This window comes from Populus euphratica, unplaced genomic scaffold (genome assembly GCF_000495115.2).
Source record: "Populus euphratica unplaced genomic scaffold, PopEup_1.0 scaffold306.1, whole genome shotgun sequence".
Lineage (NCBI taxonomy): Eukaryota > Viridiplantae > Streptophyta > Magnoliopsida > Malpighiales > Salicaceae > Populus > Populus euphratica.
In genome coordinates this window covers 133,003-153,925 of record NW_011500191.1, presented here as the reverse complement: position 1 = coordinate 153,925, position 20,923 = coordinate 133,003, and the positions used below count along the sequence as shown (strand labels likewise).

The following is a 20,923-nucleotide window of genomic DNA, read 5'->3' as shown; positions in this document are numbered from 1 at the left end:
TATTTTAAAAATACATGAATGAGAGAAGATAATTTTGACTAACAAAATGTATTTTTCCCTTAAAATTTAAGTGATTTATTTTATTATAAATATCTACTTTAATTTTAATATAATTAAATAAAAATAAATCTTTAAAAGTATTCTACTATAACATAATAGGGTCGGGTCATTTTAACAGTATTATGCTAAAATTTTAAATTTTTTATTTTTAGATAATTAAGTTAGTGTTTGCCTATATAGTTAATTCATGTTTAAAAATGATGTTTGGCTATGTGTTTTAACTATAATTTTTTTTAAAATTATATTTTTTATATTTTAATATTTTAATATATTAAGATTAAAAATAAATAAATAAAAAATATTATTTTAAATAAAAAATACTTTAAAAAATTACATAAGAAAATATCCTAATTCCGCAGAAAGCATATTCTTAACTCTATGTAGGCTTAGAATTTTACAAGACGTAGCGATAAAAAAAAAAAAATCATAAATTTTGGAATCCTACACTCCTAACTGGGCCTCATCTTGTTAGTGGGCCATACTCACATTATACCTAGCCCAGCCCACGTACCCGAACCGAATTCAACTACCTTCTTTTTTACACTCTCGAGTCTTCTTGATTAACTCGATACTATTGTAGGCTTTTTAGCTCTAGAGAAAAGCCGTAGTTTTTGAAAAATTAGTGCTTTTAATTTAATTATTTAAATTTAAAACAAGCTAAGCTAAAACCCTTTTCCCTCTCGTTTCTCTGGAAAAAAAGAAAAACTAAGAAGAAGAGAAGCGCCATCGGAGAGAGAACGAGTAGAAATGGCAAGCGAACAGGACATGAGTAACTGGACCGATCTACTCCACTCCTCCACGAAACTTCTCGAACAAGCTGCTCCTTCCCCTCAATTCCCTCCTCTTCAGGTTTTTTTGTTTTTTGTCCTCTCTCGCACTCTCCTTTTTTCTTTTCTGTTTGTTTCTCGAGAAAACGCGATGGCAATTTTCAAAAACTGAGGATGTATACTTTTAGTTTTAGTCATTGTTAATCCATCGGTTCTTCTCTCTTTGTTAACAAAAATAAATAAATTGAAAGCTTGATTTATTAAACATTCTGAACTTTTCTTTCTTTCTTTTTAGTATCCGATTTTAAAGAATATACTTTCATTTCAAAAGAAATTGCTTGCTTTTGCTTTCAATTTCATTATAGTACTTTTTTTTTATCTATTATTATTGTTATTATTACTCAATTAATTTTTTGACCGTTGGAATCAGTTCATTTTGTCGTTTTGTACTAATTTAGTGAGTTTATAATGTTTTTCTGTATGTTTTAGAGGAACTTAGATCAATTAGAAGCATTATCGAAGAAGCTCAAGGCTAAAGCCATAAGACCCGAGGCTACTTCGCAATCTATTGCCGCTACAAGGTTGGTTGTTTCAATCACTTTCTCAATTTCTCTCTGTTACTGTTTAAGTAGTGTTTTCTATGATGTCATGCCTATTAAAGGTGGCATTGATTGGAATCTTGCGAGTAAGAAGAATCTTGAAGGGGTGGGGTTTGTTTGTGTTGTTTTATGCATTCACAGGCTTCTTGCACGTGAAGGAATAAATGCCGACCATCTTGCACGAGATCTAAAGTCTTTTGAATTGAAGGTGAAATTTAGCTTATGTTTTAATTAATGAGTATAAGCTTGCCTTGTGGGACACAGTCGTGCAAATTTACTTTATCAAACAGTTGATAAATGACTATAGACTCCAAAGGTTTGTTGAAAAACAATTTTTTATGATGTGTTGAATGAAATTAAAATTTGATTGGTAGTTTGTTAATAATGCCTTGCTTTTGTGACCACGCTGAACTTGCTTTAGGCTACCGTTTTGATTTTATGTTTGGGGTAGTGACGTGTTTTCTTCTTTTGAAGTTCCTGTTTCTTTTGCTTCAATGTAATATTCATGGTTCACAATTGGAATTTCATTATTTGTTACACCTGCCTTTTCTATTCCTAGACAACATTTGAGGATGTGTTTCCTGCCGAGGCTACAAGTGTTGAAGAGTATCTTCAACAGGTAATTTTTGCTGCTTTTTTATGATCTGAGCAACAGATCTATGATAATAGCTGTGATTATTTTCTTTGTTTCTTTAGTTCCTTAACTCTATGATAGGTTTTTGCTGGCTTGAGAATATTTCACGCTGCTATTCTGTTGACTGCTCAAATGTGTAGTTGACATGCTCTGTTAAACTTAGCTATTATTTGTACCGAATAACTAAAACATAAACACATAATCATACTGTTTGCTGATTGATGGAAGTGTTAGGAAATTGCCATTATTGTGGCAACTACTCCATTTCATCTTGTACAAGTGGAAGCATAAATTATGGCATAATTCATGCCATGTTTTATGGCTTTATTGTCTCCTCCATGTTGACAAATGTGCTGGAGGAGCTCACCATATTTGCCTATAAAAGAGGCATGATTTTGGAGAGTGTGAGAGAGAGTGTAAAGAGTGAAGAGAAGAAGAGAGAAAGAGGAGTTGTTGCCCCTATTGCCATATGCAATAGTGTGTATGAGCTAGGAGTTGAGTTTGAGTGGATATAATCCTTCTCCTCCATGCATGTGTTTTGTATCCTTTCTCTATCTCTAATAATATTAACTTTCCTGTGGATGTAGGCGATTTGCCGAACCACGTTAAATATTGTGTCAGTGTGCTTAGTCTTCTATGAGCAAATATCAATACATCACCAGTCCGGATTCCCCAACAAGAAGTGCTCATGTACTAGTATTGAAATTACAAAGACCTTGAAACATAAACACATAATCATACTGATTGCTGGTTGATGGAAGTGCTCATGTACTAATATTGAAGTTACAAAAAACTTGAAATTGAATTTTAGTTTTTGTTATAAACTATATTTTTTCTAACTGAGTTCATTTTTCTGAAAAGAAGAATGGTTTTCTTTCCCCAGAAATGATTACATTCTGAGATTGCTTAAAAAGATGACTTTCAAAAATAGCCATCAAATTGACAATCTTCCTTTTTGTTTCATCAATGCATGATGATTTCATTTTCTTTCACTATGGTTTTACATGTATGAAAACTTCCCAAAATTCTTGTGTAGAAGTGGCTGAAGGTCAATCAAAAGTTACATTTGGAACATGCTCTTTAAATGCCTAACAGATGTGGCCAAAATTTCTTGCAAATCTCAAACCATTCTAATGGAACAAACAACATGTTGTTTAAGCTTCATGTCTGTTAGGAAGGGAAAAGATTTAGGAAGAAAAACTTCATCAATTGTCCTAAAATATTTTTCTTAAAGCTTCATGAATTGTCCTAAAAACATTCTTCCTTTTATGTTCAAGTTAGGGAAAGGAAGCTCTTCTAATCTTTAATCTGGTGCTAATGTGTCTATATATAATAGCGTAGTTTTGTTTTTACCATCTATTTGTTTGGAACTACTGAACTGGAACTTTCAATAATGGTGGTAATTCTCTCTTGTTTTATGAGTTTTGTCGTTTTCAATTACATATATGGATGATTGTGGTACATTCAATTGACTGATAAATGCTTTAATATCTTACACAATATTTCCTCGTTTGGTCGTGCAACTCTGTTTTGTCTCAAGTAGTTACCTCCTGCTATTTAGATGGATGCTTTTGCTTCCTAAAAAGTGGTTGTTACTGGTTTATGGTTACACCATGTAATTTTTGTCCATAGTTTCATGAAATGGCAATGGTATCCGCAATCCAGGAAGCTCAGAAGGATAATGTAAGAAGTTTTAATGATTACATGATGAGAGTTTTGGAGGTTAGTGCCATACAGCATGTATTTGAACTGTTGGTATAATTTATTTATTGCCATCGTATATATGCTGCTAAATCAATCACAGCTTATGGCTTCTTGCTAACCATTTTTATATGTTAAGTGACTTTTAGTCCCTATTCTTTTCGTAATGGTTTACTTATAAAATTTTTAAAGCTGCAATATTACACACATACAATAGCCTTCTTGCAATGTAGACTAATCCACCCAGAATGAATATGGAATTCAACGTAAAATAAATTTAATGCTTGCTTGGCATAATTACCCTCTAAATTTCCATCCTTTTTACTATCTGTTTGAATGGATAGGACCACAGTTAAGCAAAGTGACAACTTTAGGGGTTACTATGCAACTTTTTGAACTTTAAAGAGCGACATGGACCATTATGGAAATTAAACCTAGTAATATATACTTTGCTCTTAACCTTGTCAGTTGCAAAAAAAATAAAATAAAAAAATAGCATTTTACTTTTAAGCAATTATGTTTTAAGAAGTTAAAAAATGTCATAACTAACTTGGTTGCTTCTAGTAAAAACTTAAAAATCACAACCGCTGTAATATAAAACATGAAGTGGTAAATTGTGGTATGATGATCTACCTTTGATATAGGACAAAGGCAGGGATTTTAGTGGTTGTGATGTCCTGTTTGAGTGCTTCTTAGTTATGTTTTAGTGAATGGTTGTTCATTCTGTTTAGACTTCCGTGAAAATGATGTTATTCAAAAACTCACACATCTGCAACTGGTTAAGAAGATTAACTAGTCAAATCTAAATTTATGATGTTTAATGATGTTCCATTTCCTTGATTTTGTCTCTCTGTGAAATCTGTTCTGATTATTATGCCTGCCTTGTGGCTAAGGCTTGGCACAGACAGATTGTGGAGGGTGGAAAATTAGTAAATAAATGATTTTTCAGAGCTAGTTTGGTCATTTAAAGGCATGCAGTTTTGGATTTAAGAACCAAAAGAGGCATTGAAGTTTTCTTAGAGGTTTCTATGCTCACTGTGTTTTTACTATGGTTGATGAGTCAAAGTTGATATATTGCAGGAGGATTGGCAAAAGGAAAGACGTGACTTTCTTCAGAGCTTGAGCCGAATTTCATCATTGCCCAGGACTAACATAGTTGATTCAAGTACTGAAGGTACTCGTTCTGGTCAACTAGCTTCTCTGGCTTTCAGCCCTCATGCTTCTTCTGGTTCATCTGGCATGGAAATTGTACCTTTAGCTAACAAACCAATTGTGGAGAAAAAAGCTTCTGCCTGTGCTGAGGTTGTGAAGAATCTGAACCATGCACGAGAGCATGGCTCACAATTCAAGGTAAGGCTGGTTTTGTTTGCCCATTTTCTCTATTAAAACTTGTTTCTACATCTTGTTGAAAGAAATCTATTTCTTGAGTAGCTACAGACTAGGGAAAACTAGAAAATCAAAAGATTTGATAGCAACTTTATCTTTGAAATGTACCACAAGTGTCAGAGTGGAGAATATATCTACTAGATAATAGAAAGAGTATCCTTTTCAGTAATAGTCACTGCTCGCATCTCATGGATTTGGCAAAAGGAAGACCTGGGACAAACAGCAAATAATCAAGGTTTATATACAGTGTTTTGATAATCACTGGTTGAAAAGCATCGACAACAGCATCGTGCATTTAATTGTCAAGGTGCAGCATATTGAGCTAGAACTGTCCTTTTTGTTCTCTCATTTTTTAATCATCACATCAAAATATTCTTCAGAAATCTATAAGCTATATCCTTGTACCATGGGTGACAATCATTATATATATATATATAAAAAATATTTGGTAGTCCAAATCTAGGGATTCAATGGGGTAGATTGACTTGATGCTTATTGGGAGCTTATTGAACAACAACTATATTATAGAATTGTTTTTTAAATACCATAAATAGATAGACTAGCATCGAGGGTTAGAGATGCATTTTTTGTTGAATTATATTTGTCCAATGCTCACTTTTGATGCGTGATTGGGTCAGTATTACCTCAAATACACAATTGGTAAGTTTGCTTTTGTTCTAAATATCAATATACTAGAATCATGTTAGGAAGCATCACATAATCTGAAAGGATAGGGGTAAGGGCTATATTTCCAAGGAAGTGGCTGAGACTTGAGATTCAGTCACTAAGATTATGAGGCATTATGCCTGAGAGGGGACGCGTCTCACATCTTAGGGGTATGGCATTTTGCAACATGCATAGATCACAAAAGATTAGACATTTCTCCTCTGTCCTCTTTAAGTAAGAGTTACAGCCATGTACTAACTTCTTTTAGTATGCATTGTTATGAGGCATTTCATAGCCAGGTAGCCAAGGACAGGTAATCGCTTACAAATGCCTAGTTTAAACAAAGTGCACAAGCACCCACCTTTCTGGCTTCCAAGTTCTTTGAGGGTGAATTTTTCATCAGGACTTGGAATGATTGCTTACTGAGCCGCTTAATTTCCTGAAGAATTTGAAAATTATAGGATGACCCTCAAATCTAATGGGATGTTAGCCATGCCCATATGCCCTGATAATATGTTTCTTCAAGCTGTCATATGTAACCTACATTGCTAGGAAGTAAGATCTTCAAAGGACATTATACTTTTGTGCCATCTTCTCTTGTGTTTAGGTTCTCTTAACTTGATGCTATTGATATATGTATATTTTATTTCCTGTTTGCTATTCCTGTAGCCTGCAACAGCTTTCAAAGGTGCTTATGAAAGCTTAGGTGTTGAAGTATCTGGTGGAAAATCTGTTAACATGCAAAAGATATGGCACCTTGTTCAGGTATACTTTTTATTTTTTTCCTTTTTTTCCTGAAATAGATTCTAGAGGAACCATTATAGAGTTTTTTAAGTTCAGTCTAATGAACAATTTTTTTTATATTGATAAATACAGTAAGCATTTAAAAGTATTATTTTCCATCTATAAATATATATGTATGTATGTATACTTTGACAGACATTGGTGGGTGAAAATACAACCATGCAACCGATCGTTTCAAGAAAAATGTCATTAGTTATTGGTGCAAGGCGCCATCTTGAATGGGGCCATGAAAAATACATCGTGGATACAATACAAAATCATTCAGCACAGGTAGTAATTCTTTCAGTATCTTCTTATTTTGTGGATAACCTATTATTTTTCAGAATGTCATAAATGCTAATATATGTGTACTGATAGTCTTTTTGTTCACTGCCGCTACCTTTGTTCTTTGCTTCAAACAAATTGTTGCTTGGTAGTGTTGATTACTATTCATGATTTTTCTGTTCTCATGTCAGGCTGCTCTTGGTGGAGCTGTTGGGAATCTACAAAGAGTTCGTGCATTTCTTCGGGTTTGTTAATATTGCTATTCAACTTGAACTTGCTTGCCTGGACTTGTTCATTGACATTTTTCTTTTACGTGAAATCATATTTTTCTTGTTCTTCTTATCTTTCCGTGCAGATTCGGTTAAGGGATTATGGAGTTCTGGATTTTGATGCAGGTGATACTCATAGGCAGCCTCCAGTTGATACCACTTGGCAGCAGGTCATTGATAAATTCTTATTTTAGGGCCTTGTTACACTTGAATTTTGCTTGGGAATGCTTTTAATGGTTTTTGGTCTCCTGAATGCTTATTATGTGAAAGCCAGAGGGCATTGTTTAAAGGGTCAATAAAGTAGGAACCACCATTCATCTGTAAGATAGTAACCTTTGTGCTTTGCTCTCTTAATTACGTGACCACGCCCATTTTATTTGAAATTGCACACCACTAATATCTATACTATCTTGTTTTAGAGAGACCTCCCATGGCTAAAATTTATGGGGGTTGTTCCTATAATTTATCTAACTGAAAACAACAACAACCCTAGCAGTGGTAGTTAGGATAATTTCAGAAGCAAGAAAAATAATTAATATAGAGTGCATGCATGCGTCTGTATCATTTAGTTATATTCATTAATTTGGGTCAAGTCATTCAGCAGAATGTTGAATTCTTTTTGAATCTATTTTGACAAACCAAAATAGCAGGATACTAAATTTATTTTCTGCTATAACAACAAACCAGTTGTGTGTCTAGCACAGTACTGAACAATTGTCTTTCATAATCTTTCTATCTAAAAAATCTGTGTTTCTATTCTAAATCTTATTTTTGTGTTTTCAACAGATCTATATTTGCTTGAGAACTGGGTATTATGAGGAAGCAAGAACTGTTGCCCTGTCTTCCCGTGCTTCACACCAATTTGCTCCTATGGTACTGATTTTTCTCTGCTTAAGATAAAAAAATTATATACTTTATAAGCAGCCTCCATCATTAGCTTTCCCTTCACAGCTCATGGAGTGGCTTAACTCTGGAGGTATGGTGCCTGCGGATATTGCAGCTGCTGCTTCAGAAGAATGTGAAAAAATGTTACGAATGGGTGATCGGGTGGGTCGAGCTGCATATGACAAGAAAAAGTTGTTGCTCTATGCTATAGTATCTGGTTCTCGCAGGCAAATTGACCACCTGCTGAGAGATCTGCCAACCCTTTTCAATACTATAGAGGATTTCCTGTGGTTCAAATTATCAGCTGTACAAGAGTACCATGGCGGGACCTCATCTCAGGTCCTGAATGAAAGCTTGGTACCATACAGTTTGGAGGATTTGCAGGCATACTTGAATAAATTTGAGCCATCATATTATACTAAAAATGGGAAAGACCCTCTTGTATACCCTTATGTGTTACTATTAAGCATCCAGATGCTACCAGCTATCTTATATTTGTCTAAGGAAGCTGCAGATGAAGGATACAATATCAACGCAGTCCATGTATCAATCGCACTAGCAGACCATGGGGTTCTTACTGAAGGTGCTGGAGCTGGGCAAAAACTCGGGGTAATGGATGCTCATGCAGAGGTCTCTAGCATAATTAGGCAGTATGGATCTGCATATTTACGTCATGGAAATCTCTCAATGGCACTAGAATATTATGCCCAAGCTGCAGCTACAGTAGGTGGTGGAGAAGCATCATGGACTGGGAGAGGTAATATTGATCAGCAGGGGCAGAGAAGCATGATGTTGAAGCAACTCCTCACTGAGCTATTGCTAAGGGATGGTGGTATTCATCTTATACTGGGTCCAAGAGGTGCTGGAGAAGAAGGTGAATTGGCACGATTTTTGACTGATTCTAAAGAAAGACAGCAATTTCTACTTGAAGCTGCTCGCAAGTGTCAACAAGCGGGACTAGATGAAAAGGTTAATTTTCCTCTCCTTGCCTTTTGACTCTCTTGGTTTGGAAATCATTCCTTTTTGGAGTTCTTCAGGGAGTCTTCACATTTTTTCTCTAGTTATGCATCTCTATTTCTCCAGAAATGTTTATCTACCTCTTGGTAAAGCAATATAGTGACTAGCTGATTTTTTTACCTCCATATTGCTCTTTTGCCTCACATTTTCTCATTGTTGATCTGCCCTGATCTGATTGCCAAAATCCAGTCCATAGAAATTCAGAAGAGAGTTGGGGCATTCTCTATGGCTTTAGATACAATCAATAAGTGCTTGTCTGAAGCAATTTGTGCACTATCACGTGGTAGATTGGATGGTGAGAGCTGGACTGCTGGTCTTGTTAATTCTGGCAATGAGATTCTGGAGACATTTAAGTATTATCCTAATGAAAGGTAATTATGATCATGTGTTTTCCTTGGCTCCTTTTTTAGCATTGCTAAGTTAAGTATGATAGTTTGCTTTTGCTATTTTTTACTAGATTACAAGTGCTCGAAGCATTTATTATCAAAGAACTATCTCAATCCAATAGCTTAAACTATTAGATGAGGTCACAAGATATAATTTATAGTCACAAGATATAATTTATATTATTCTTTAATAAACCTTTTTAAGTGAAAGACTTTTGAGCTTGAAACTTGCACAGACTCACATTATTTTGTGCTTGATTTTTATCAAATAAATGAGACGGGTGAGATTTGAACTCATGACCACTTAGTCATCAAGACTCTAATACCATGTCAAAGAACCATCTCAACCTAATAGCTTAAGCTATTAAATAAGATCTCAAGATATGATTTATATTATTCTCTAACATTTATATAATTGAACTGAAAGCAACTTTCGGAAGCACTAGGAGCTTCAATTTCATGGTTTCTATTGTGAATGTTGCCTGCAAAATTTTTAAATTTTTAAATTTGAGATTAAATTGTAATTGACAAGAGAAATCTCTAACTGCTGTTCTTGAAATTCAAGTTGTTGGTGATAACCTAATCTATGTTGAGTACTTCATTTGTTAACATGTCATAAGTTAGTACTGAAATGTGTATCAATTTTCTGAATTCTTCAAAGTGCTATCACGTCTTTCACCCATATTTTTGCACTCATTTCACGCCATCATGTAGATTATTTACTTGCATGATGGTTTCATATTGTTGAACATTGTTGATGGTGCTGGCTTCTCACATCTTGAACTTTATCCTTGCCATCAACTCAAGCTTGGAACTTTTTCTGAAATCAATGAATTCTGAACTGTTGGGATTCTAACAAATTGACAAGGTTACTGAAGTTTGCAAAACAAGTTCCTCTGAGTTTTTAACATCCCTTCTCTAGGGCCTTTATAGTTTTCAATATCAGTGTTATTTATTCTTTTTATATCTTCTCTATAGTTTTCCTGAACTCAATCATTCGGTTATGTTACCCAGTTTTCAAGAAAGAGGTCATGTCATAGAGCAAGAAACAGTATTGAGACAGCTTGAGGCAACATTATCTGTTCACAAGTTGGCGAGAATGGGTCACTATCTTGATGCTTTAAGGGAGCTTGCCAAACTTCATTTTCTTCCATTGGATCCACGAGTGCCAGATGTCACTGTTGACGCACTTCAGAATTTATCCCTTCATGTTCAGGCTTGTGTGCCATACCTTTTAAAGGTTGCTTTAACATGTTTGGATAATGTGACAGATTCTGATGGGTCACTTCGTGCCTTGAGAGCAAAGGTATTTTGGAAAATTTATGCGATCTCATTTTTTCTTTGATAGATATTGGTGCTCCTTTGAAAATGCTATTCTGCTTGTGATCTCTTTGAAATTGCTTACTAAAAATTTGTAGTTTGAAGGATAGTGAGTAAAGGTTGCTAAAAACTGCAACCTGGATCATAGTCATATGATCCTATAGTCTAGACATATAAAATCTTTTGAATTGCTAAGAAGAGTGTGAGTGGGTACAGTCTTGGTGCGATTACAGTAGAATTTGTAGGATCATAGTATCATATAATCTTAATTTTTGAAGCAATTTAACGCCTTTTGGCTTACTAATCAGTCTGAACATGAAATATGGGTGTTGTTTTACCCAGTTTAAAAGACATGTAAACTTGAAATCTGGATTGCAAAAGTATTTCTTGGCTTAAATGGTGACATAAGTCCTCATTTTCTTGTAAGGTCTTGGTGACCATGACATCATTTAATAGACACATCCTCAAATTCCTAGCATGCCTTTATCGATTATGTCCTTATAAACAGATGAAAATCTCGATAGATAAAAATTATAGTCGAGACACCCTATTGTGAGAAAAAGTTCAGACCCTCAAGTGTTTTATACTTGAAAACTGAGCAAGGCCCATTCCTTAAAAATTATGATGATGATCTAGAAAAATGCTTGAATGTGTTTTGATAGTTTTCCTACAGATTACATGGAGGGCCAGAAATAATGATGACATGACACCGATGTAATATGAACTCATATATGCTGCCAATTGCGTACCAATGCATCCAATTCTCATTTCTATGATTTGATATGTCTTTCGTTGTTTTCTTTGGGCTTTTCTAGTTATAAATCATTTTGATTTGCAAAACATACAGTAGCCATCAGGCGCATAATGATTTGGTAGTGAAAATGAATTGCTGGATTTTGATCTTGTCAATTTAGAGTGTAACTGTCGTTGAAAATGTGGTGGTTCTTTTGAGAATAGGCACAGAATGTCGCTGCCTAGTGATTGTTATTATTATTTTTCTGGTACCTTTTGCAGGTTACACAGTTCCTTGCAAATAATATGAATCGGAATTGGCCTCGTGATTTGTATGAGAAGGTTGCTCGAAGTTTGTGAAGTAATAAACGGTGGTGCTTTGCGATGGCAATTCATCCCTCAGGTGGACAGATCTGATAGAGGCAGTGTTTCAGGTTATCACACATGTAGCTCCTTGAACAGTCAAAAACATTTTAATCTAACCAAAATGAGTGTTACTTGGCGAGGAAACTCAGCTGTTTCGAAATGAATTGTGCAATTTTGTATTTCAAATCTGGAAGATCCTCCTGTCTATAGCTCTAAATTTTGAAATGTGAGCTACATATGCTTCTTCTTCTTCTTCTTCTTCTTCGTTTTGTATCTTTTTGAACAAGTTCATGCTGCCATTTTTTGTGTTATTAACCATTTCCCTCTTGAGAAGCCGAATCTTGCTGTCAATTTTTGCAGAACATATACAAGCCACTGAGAATCGACTGTTGTTGGTTATCTCCTATGCAATTGAAACCAGGGGATGACAGATATTTGAGGAAAATTTGATCGAATCATTGAACATAAAAGTGCAGGTCGCCTTCAAGAGAGGTATCCTTTCTAGTCAGCCCCTGTACTTTTACTTTGTAAAGATGGGGGGGGGGGTCCTAGAGCTTGTCTTCTTCCTCTGTACCTGGGTTCGAACCTCACCATGCACACCTGTCACCCTCGCAGTGCCTTACCTGCTTACTGAGTTTGCAGGATGTTCAGTGGACTGTGGGGATTAGTCGTGATGCGCATAAGTTGGCCCGGATACCCCACGTAAATCACAAAAAAAAAAAAATCCTAGTACATAAATTTAACTACTAATAAAGCTTTTACTGCATGGTTAAAAAGCTTAGTAAACTTCTATATATAGCATATAAAAAGCATTTGACAATGTAAAAAGAAATAGTAATGTGAATGAATCTTTTATTTCTAGTTCCATCCTGGTTTTTTTCTCAAGTTATAAAACCCGGCTCAGGGTTAAACTTGAGTAGAGCAAGTTCATAATCGGTTATGAAGGTCAACCGTTAATTAAAAAGATATTTATTTTAAACAATATTATTATAATAAAAATCGAGTTTTTAATTAGATTTTATTTAGTGAGTCCATTCTGGTTTTAATGGAAAATGTGAAGTAAATTATCTATTTTAAAAAAACTCTTTTTATAAAAAAAAAAAAAACCTGGACAAATCTAGATTTGCATTGACTGGAACCCGAGTGAATTTGTGTCCGGGTTTTATAATAATACTTTCCTCAATTAAATAATAGTGCTTGACTAACTTTTCAACTAGCCGCTGTACATGCTATGATCACTATAGCTTCATTTGTGTACATGAAAACCAATAAATATTTTATGAACCAACAGTACAATAACACATTATATTTTTGCTTCTAATTTGGGCATTCCCCCCTCTTTTAAAATACCATTTTATTTTAGTTTTTTAATCGTTAATTATTAATATTAATTATGAATTAATAATTACTAAAACTATTTTTTAAAACCTCAACTCACATTTTGATCTAGAAATCTTTTGGGTAGTTGAATTTTAACAAAAATTAAAAATTTAACTCAGTATAACCATATAAAAATCTAAAAACTCAATTAAATCTTTGTTAAAATCTGCTGGTTTTTTATTTATTTTTAAAATAATATTAATTTTATTATTTTTTTAGATTAATTATGACATAAATTAGCCTATCTTATACTTTATTTAAAAAAAAAAAAAACTTGAGTTTGCTAGTTTTAAAGAGTATGGTTTAACTAATCAGTTCTGAGTTTGTTTCTTAAAAAATATTAATTTAAGTTTTATATAGATTAATTACGAAATAAATTAGCCTATCTTATACCTTATTTTTTTAAAAAAACTTGAGTTTGCTAGTTTCAAAGAGTATAATTTAACTAATCAGTTCTAAGTTTGTCTCTTAAAAAATATTAATTTAAGTTTTATAAATTTTAAAATTATTAAAAATTTATATATTTATTAATTTTAAAGTTTATAGAATTGGTTAGACATTAACAATTAATACAAACATACAATTTAATTAAAAAAAGAAAAGGAGAAGAAACAGGGGCATCTTGGGTGACACCATGCTAGTTGTCGAGTATGAAAATCAGGCCCATGACCTTGTTTTTATTTTCTTACAAGTCCACTACAGTTCAGTGTACTTTAGCACTGAAAATTTAGCAACAGACTATTACAAGAAAGAAAGGATAGTAGTAATAATAATAATAATAATAATAATAATAGCGCCGAAGCTCCATTTTACCAAACTAATCTCTCTTTGGATCTCCTCTGCGAGTTCTCCAAGGCACAAATTCACCATTTATCTCTTACTAATCTCTCTTCTCCTTGAATTAAAATTGCTTAAAATCTTCTTTTTATTACAATCTTAACTGTCTTGGGTTTTCTTTCTGTGTAGGGTTTGAACAGAAACATGGAGAACATGCAATATGCAGAGGAGCTAGTAAGAGAATTTCTTGTATTTAGAGGGTTTACTAACACCCTACAAGCTCTTGATAATGAATTATCCACTGATATCGGTAAAGGGTTTCATGTTGATAAGTTGTTAGACTTGATATTTGCTATTTACATTCCTAGATTTCAAGTTGATAAATTAGTGGGTTTGCTTAATTTTTTTAAGCACTGCTTTTCCAACTTATCGGAGAATGTGCTTGTTGATACTTTGTTAAAATTGGAGGGTTATATTTTGCGGTATTATATTGTTTACGCAATTCAATCGGGGAGGAAAGATATGGTTCTGGAGTTTTTTGGGATCAATGGGAATGAGCTGGTGCAAAAAGGGCATGACTGGACTCCATGGTTCGGTAGGTTTGTTGGTTCCTTTTGTCCTTGTGGTTGAGTTTGCTGTTTTGGATTTTGGGTTTGTTTTATTTTTTGATTTGGGTTATGTATTGTAGCTATTCCTTATTTGAAGAATCCTAGCTTGGATCCTCAGTTTCGGATTTATTTCTCGAAGGAATGGTATGAAGGGTTGCGGTTGTCTGTAAGGAATTTTTTCAATGAGATCTTCAATGGTACTCATATCCTTTTGAGTAGAATTACTATGATGATATTCTTTCTGAAATATTCTTTTTCCTTGTTATTGTTACCAATTTACTGTGCATTTCATATTAAGATGATGCATTTTGAAATATGGAGTGTTATTTAGCTGGTCCATTCTTCACATCCTAAAATGTTTCTCCATCAGCTGGTTGCCACTATATGTGAATTATTTTTGGATCATAATGCATTTGATTTGTGAATTTAAAGTTTCAATTGCAAAACCTGTGTCATCTTACCGGGGGGCGGGAGGTGTTATGAGTTCCCTCAAATTACCAACACACTCCTTTTATGTAGAACTATCCCCTCTTCCTGCAAGCCTATAAGAAAGCTATGTGACCTTTTTGGCGTGAAATACTACATGATCAAATGTTGCATTGGTTTTCTGTTCATAATAAAGTGTTGTTACTGTTTGAACTTTGAAGAATTTTTCTTAACTAAGCCACGCATCCCTGCGCTGTTGAAGATAAGTGCAGATAGAAACACTGTCAACCATCTAAAAAAAGATATCAAGCAGCTTAATCTTAAACTATCTCAACTTCAGGCTTTATTGGAGGAGAAAGAGGCTTTGATATGCCGGTTAAGGAGGTAGGGATGGTTTTCTTCCCCTCAATGGTTTATTTTTTGATTTGATGTGACAGTTTATACTATTTTTGGACTCAGTACTGCTAGTAATGCTCCATCAACATTGGGAACAAGTGCGGGACAAGCTAACAGTATAACTTCATCTAGTGGCATGGATGAAGAAAATTTTATTTTATCTGTAAGTGACAAGGAAATTGATGTTCCTGCAACCCCGGGTCTAGGAGAAAGAGAGCTCAATCCGGAACGGGCTGTTGGGGAACCTGCCAAAAATGTGTCCAGGCCCCGGAATGAATCAAGCTCTATTTCTGATATTGACATTGAAAGTGGTAAAAGTGATGTCAGTCATATGAACTGTGATAACTCTTATAAAGGTGGGTAATAATTCTGTATTAATTTTCTTTCTTGAATTATGATTGCTTAGATTCTCTCTTACAATCATATCCAAACATGCTGGAGAGTATGTTCTTCAAAAATGATCAGACTGGTAGACATCCATAGGGTGGGAAATATAAGATTCATTGTTTGTTTTGATTAAATATGAAGCCTAGTGAGAGCGAGGACTTCGAGCTGTATTACTGGAAAAATGATGGAATGCAATGTTATCAACCTGATATTGAATTGTAGTGATGTACTGAGTGAACTAATGCTACTAGTTAGATTTTTTACTTGCAGGTTGTTGTTATTAAAAGCTTGGCGCTGAGTGGGGTATACATATTTCCACATGTTTGTGCTAGAAATATGGATCACACTATGTCTTAGCTTTTAATACTCGACAAATTAGATGCTTCTAATACTTGACAAAATTAGATCGGAGGGCTGTATATTTCTGGCTGCTAAGATGTTCTGTTCCCCTGATTTAAATTGCTTGTTTGTTACCAGAATTTATTGGCCAGTGATGCTGTTTTGAGCTTCTCTCTAGTTCAGTAATTATTGGTTGTGGTATTACAGATGATGGTTGCCAGATGCAGGGTGAAGAAGAATTCCCAGAAGTGAAAGTGGACTTCCAGGTGAAAATGCATATGAAGGCTTTATTGCTTGTGGATAATTTTGTGCTTTTTATTATATAATTTCTTTCATGCCTTGTTGTTTGCCACTTTTTTTTTTTAATTCCTTTTATTATAGTTTTCTGACTTTTAGACGTTTTAGGAGACATTTTTAGGCCACACAAGTGCAATCAGTCGTTGCCGCTTTTCTGCCTCTGGCAACAATATAGCTAGTGCTTCTGTTGATGGCACAGTCAGGTACTTACTAATGGAGTGGTGACAGGAAGACCCAGGCATAACCTGATTAATTGCATGTGTTGTTTAACATCTTGATTGTTTGTTGACTTCCAATTGAAATTTCCTTCTCTTGCCATGCATTTTTTGATGAAGGATATGGACATATGACTCATCAACTTCAGCATCAAGAAATGCAACCATATATTGTGGGGCAGAGATTATGTCTCTTGACTGGGAATGCAAATCTGACCGCTTGGTATGTATAGCGCCATTTTCTAGTAAACATATGGTTTATTAGAGACATGATAGTTTAATTATTGAAGATTAGAAATTTCCGTTGTTAAGCACTATTGTTCATTTTGACAAAAGCTTCTCATAGGCACCGCTGATGGAGGAATCAAAGCATGGAATGTTGATGCAAAGAGAGTTGTCTGTGATCTGAACACAAGTGAAGCATTTCCCAGGCACTTACATGAAAAACTACATCTGCATTTATGTTTTGCCTTCAAACTTTCTCTTCACATCTTTTGTTATCCTGCAGTGTCCTGGATCTAAAATGCAGCCCTGTAGAACCAATTTTTGTTTCTGCAGCAGCTTCTAGAAGGTATTTCCCTTTATTTTTGGTGGAATGAAAAGTTGCTGAATACTGAATCATTTGCTTGAATGGAAATTCTCCTGTAATTTACTTGCTAGCTGATTAGTTTAACCAATTTAAGCTGAACTGTTTGTTGGAAATGCTACACATCCTTTTTATTTCACTTTTTGAGCAAGCATACTTGCTTAATTATGAGCAATTTAATTTTTTATTTCACATTTTAGCGCCATCTTTATTTTTTGGGTCATATAAGAAGAAACAGAAACCTAGCAATCCCTGCTGATGAGAGAGAAAAAAAAGGCAAAACAGAAAATAAGACATGCTCAACTCCAGTTAAGGGAGCCTTATTCCAGAAGTTGGATTGGTTGAATGAATATTTTCCTCTTCTACCTAGAGCCATATTTATATAACTCAGATGCAATGTGAAAATTGCAACTTGACTCCTAAAATTGTCTCTTTATCATGTTTGGTACCCATGACTAATTACCAGTGTTATGTTTAATTGAGTTTGTGCAATGGGCTAAAACTATTTTTACCCAATGGAGTTGTATATGAGAAGTTTATGATTATAATTTCGTTTAGAAAGCCATGTTTATGTAAATTTCTTCTACATACTTTCTGTATCATATTTAAGCTAGGGATCACCAGGGCCTCATTGTCTTTGCAGGCATGGCTCAAACTATATTGAAAGTTTGGGATTTGCTTCATTAACTGTATGGAACATGAAGACATGGAGAGCAATGGTATGTCCTTGTTTGTCCTAGATCTTTGTACTTGAGTGCAGTTTAGCATTATTTATTTATTTCTTACTGAATTTAAATTTAATGAAGTCAGCTCTACCTCTTGGTGAAGATCCTCCGGCAATTACTTCATTAAGCTTCAATCACAACGGAAAGATTTTAGCAGCTGCTGCAACTGATGGAATGATCCACATTTTTGGTATCCTTTTGTAATATTAGGTCCTCTGATTTTCCTTATTTCAATTTAGTTTGTAATATTAGGTCCTCTGATTTTCCTTATTTCAATTTAGTGGTTATTGCTTTACATATGCATGAAAGAACCCTGGTTTCAAGGTTGCACATTCAAACCTGTAGAAAAGGAAAGCTTTTCACATGCCCTGTGATATTCCCCCAGAAAACAATATTGTTCCTTTGCCTTGTTAACTCTGGGGGTACCCCAGTCATATCTTGAAAAGAAATGGTGACCAATTTATGTGCAGTTGAGGTTTCGTGTGCTGTCACATGCACGCAGATATGTTTGCACTCACCTTAACTACCCAAAGACATGGCTGCTGGTCTACAAATTACTGGGTGGCCTGCACATGATACTGCTATAAGCTCAATTCTTTTTGGACCTGATGAGACAAGTATTTTCAGCTTGGGTTCAGATGGGAAGGTAATCATTATTTATCCTATATATCAACCTTGGTTATTGATTACATGCCATCTGGGTTGTTATTTGTACTAGATTTTACTTATAGGTGTTTGTTGATATGGTTAATTGCATGTTCTGACTATGTTATTGGCCTCATGGCCATTGCCCAATGCAATAACCTTATAGCTTTGTTCCAATTATAATAAAATAAACAATAAAATACGAGAGAACCTGACAGAATTCTTTTGGTGGTGTCAGATATTTGAATGGAGTTTGCAAAACCAAGGTCATATCCTTTGGTCGAGGAATGACGCCAGGTACTTCTTCATTGCCCATGAGATAAACTATGCTGGTTGTGTTTCGAACAATTGGTTTCATCAATGTTTGAAACTGAAATGTCTTGAAGTATCTTTCCTCGTGCCTTTTATGCCACTATTTGTTAGCTAGTGTATATGTATTTTTCCATAAATATGAGGAGTCATGGGATGTTTTTGTTGTATCACTTGACTGATTACTGCTTAGTTTCCTTGCCATCGTTTTCTAATCATAGCGAATTTATTAGGACAAAAATGAGTTGTGTAAGTTTGGAATTAAATACAAGTAATGAAAAAAATAATATGATATCCACATGATACTTGGAATTAAATACAAGTAGTGAAAAAAATAATATGATATCCACATGATGTTGTAAAATCTAATTTCTACCTGCTGTTTAATAATTTAGATAAACAATCCCCAACTAATATTCTGTGCCTGTGAGTGTGTGTACCTGTTTTTGAAGATTTAATTCCTGGATCTTCCCCTTTATTATTCTGTGTTTTTAGCCAAATGATCCAATATTGGTGCCTCCCTGACAGGATTTTTCACGTGCTGTTGCATTTTATTTTCCTTTTTTCTTGCCAGACCTGTAGGGGTGGTAACCACATCTTTTTATTGGTTTTATGATTTGATAGAAAGTTCTCCAATTTTATTTCATTTTGTAGGTTCTGTGACCCAGGGACCTCAAAACATTGTAGACATGAAATGGCTTTGGATGCAAATGGAAGGAAACTATTGGTAACATCTGGTTCAGTAAGAGCACCCATATATCAGGTGAAGCTCTCTACCCCACACCCGCCCGCACCCACAACACACTTTATATGCACTCAAAGAATTGTTTCACTTTGTGATGTCAATTTTAGTTTGGTTGCTCACTCAATACCCCAAGGCTGACCTTTAACCAGCCTACCACAATCATTTTTTTGAACTTGTTACCAATCTGACCATTTTAGTTTGACGTCCTTGCATCACTTGATTTATAACAATCATTTATCCATTTTATTTACTTGGCTCAGGTTCGAGGGTATATGAATGGTCTTAAAACACTTCCACACAGTGCAGCTATAACAACAGTGGATTGGCACCCAACTTTACCCATTTTCTTGACTGGGTCTGCTGACAACTCTGTTCGAGTGACATCTATATTGTAAATACCTAACATCTTTATTTCTGTTTTGATGTGTTTTGTCTGGTTGGTTGGATGAACATGAATTCCACTCCTGGTTATGGCATGACAAATGTTTTGTCATGGGTTTGATTCATGATTGCGGAGGTTATGATGAAGGAAAGTGATTATGTTGTTTGGTGTTGAATTCTTTGTATCATAATGTCAACTCCAATTTTTTCTCCTTGTGATGTTTTGAATTATTTGTATCATAATGTAACTCCTATTTCTCTCCGGATTCAATACATTACTTGATCTCCTGAGTTGTAGGTGCTATCTGTTTTGATAAGAATCCCCTAGATTTCCAGCTGTAAATTAAAATATGTGATCAGCACGCTTGAGATTGTGTCACTGTCACGAGTCATAAGTTCTTGGAAGCACCAGCAGTGCCTATCAATTGCCGAACTCAAAACAAGACTCTGTGCTTTGCCCTACGTTCATTTCTCTTTTTATATGGAACTTTGAAACTTAATCTGCTTGATCACTAATGTTGAAACTGAGGCAAACAAGAAGCAGAGTTGTTCTCTCTGTGATCGTTTGCAAATTGAAACATCATATTAGATTACTATGTCATGCTTTTCCCTTGCATGCAAATCTTAAAGGCTTATTATATATATACCAGGCTTCAGATAATCTCCCTACTGCACAATAGCATTTATACAGAACTGTAATTTGGACAAATTTGAAGCAAAATGAAGGATTTTGATTGCCCAAGTTGTAGAAGTAGAAGCAGAGGTAATGCAACAACTAACTTCGAACAGATGAACGATGCAAGCTTCCCCCTGGACAGAAGAAAACCTGTCTTTTCTGCAACTATTCCTGA

The 20,923-nt window shown here is 34.7% G+C and overlaps 2 protein-coding genes across 3 annotated transcripts; both read left to right on the top strand.

Annotated features, from left to right (window-relative positions):
- Positions 1-666: 666 nt before the first annotated feature.
- LOC105111710 (nuclear pore complex protein NUP93A-like) lies at positions 667-12,170 on the top strand. The gene is made up of 15 exons (XM_011007153.1): positions 667-909; positions 1,317-1,408; positions 1,568-1,634; positions 1,986-2,045; positions 3,693-3,782; positions 4,842-5,111; positions 6,483-6,578; positions 6,753-6,887; positions 7,073-7,126; positions 7,237-7,320; positions 7,937-8,023; positions 8,102-9,004; positions 9,242-9,423; positions 10,453-10,744; positions 11,773-12,170. Exons 1-15 carry the CDS (start codon positions 808-810, stop codon positions 11,848-11,850), a joined length of 2,592 nt encoding a protein of 863 aa, XP_011005455.1. The 5' UTR covers positions 667-807; the 3' UTR covers positions 11,851-12,170.
- Positions 12,171-13,955: 1,785 nt separating this feature from the next.
- LOC105111711 (WD repeat-containing protein 91-like) lies at positions 13,956-20,376 on the top strand. Of its 2 annotated transcripts, none has more exons than XM_011007155.1 (16): positions 13,956-14,091; positions 14,203-14,608; positions 14,702-14,824; positions 15,290-15,431; positions 15,510-15,799; positions 16,377-16,435; positions 16,575-16,669; positions 16,802-16,904; positions 17,018-17,112; positions 17,190-17,252; positions 17,911-17,986; positions 18,074-18,182; positions 18,526-18,638; positions 18,876-18,934; positions 19,601-19,709; positions 19,952-20,376. In XM_011007155.1, exons 2-16 carry the CDS (start codon positions 14,218-14,220, stop codon positions 20,084-20,086), a joined length of 1,962 nt encoding a protein of 653 aa, XP_011005457.1. In that variant the 5' UTR covers positions 13,956-14,091; positions 14,203-14,217; the 3' UTR covers positions 20,087-20,376. The 2 variants fall into 2 exon arrangements, with proteins under 2 accessions (XP_011005457.1, XP_011005456.1); XM_011007154.1 differs by having other exon boundaries at positions 15,507-15,799.
- The last annotated feature ends 547 nt before the right edge of the window (positions 20,377-20,923 follow it).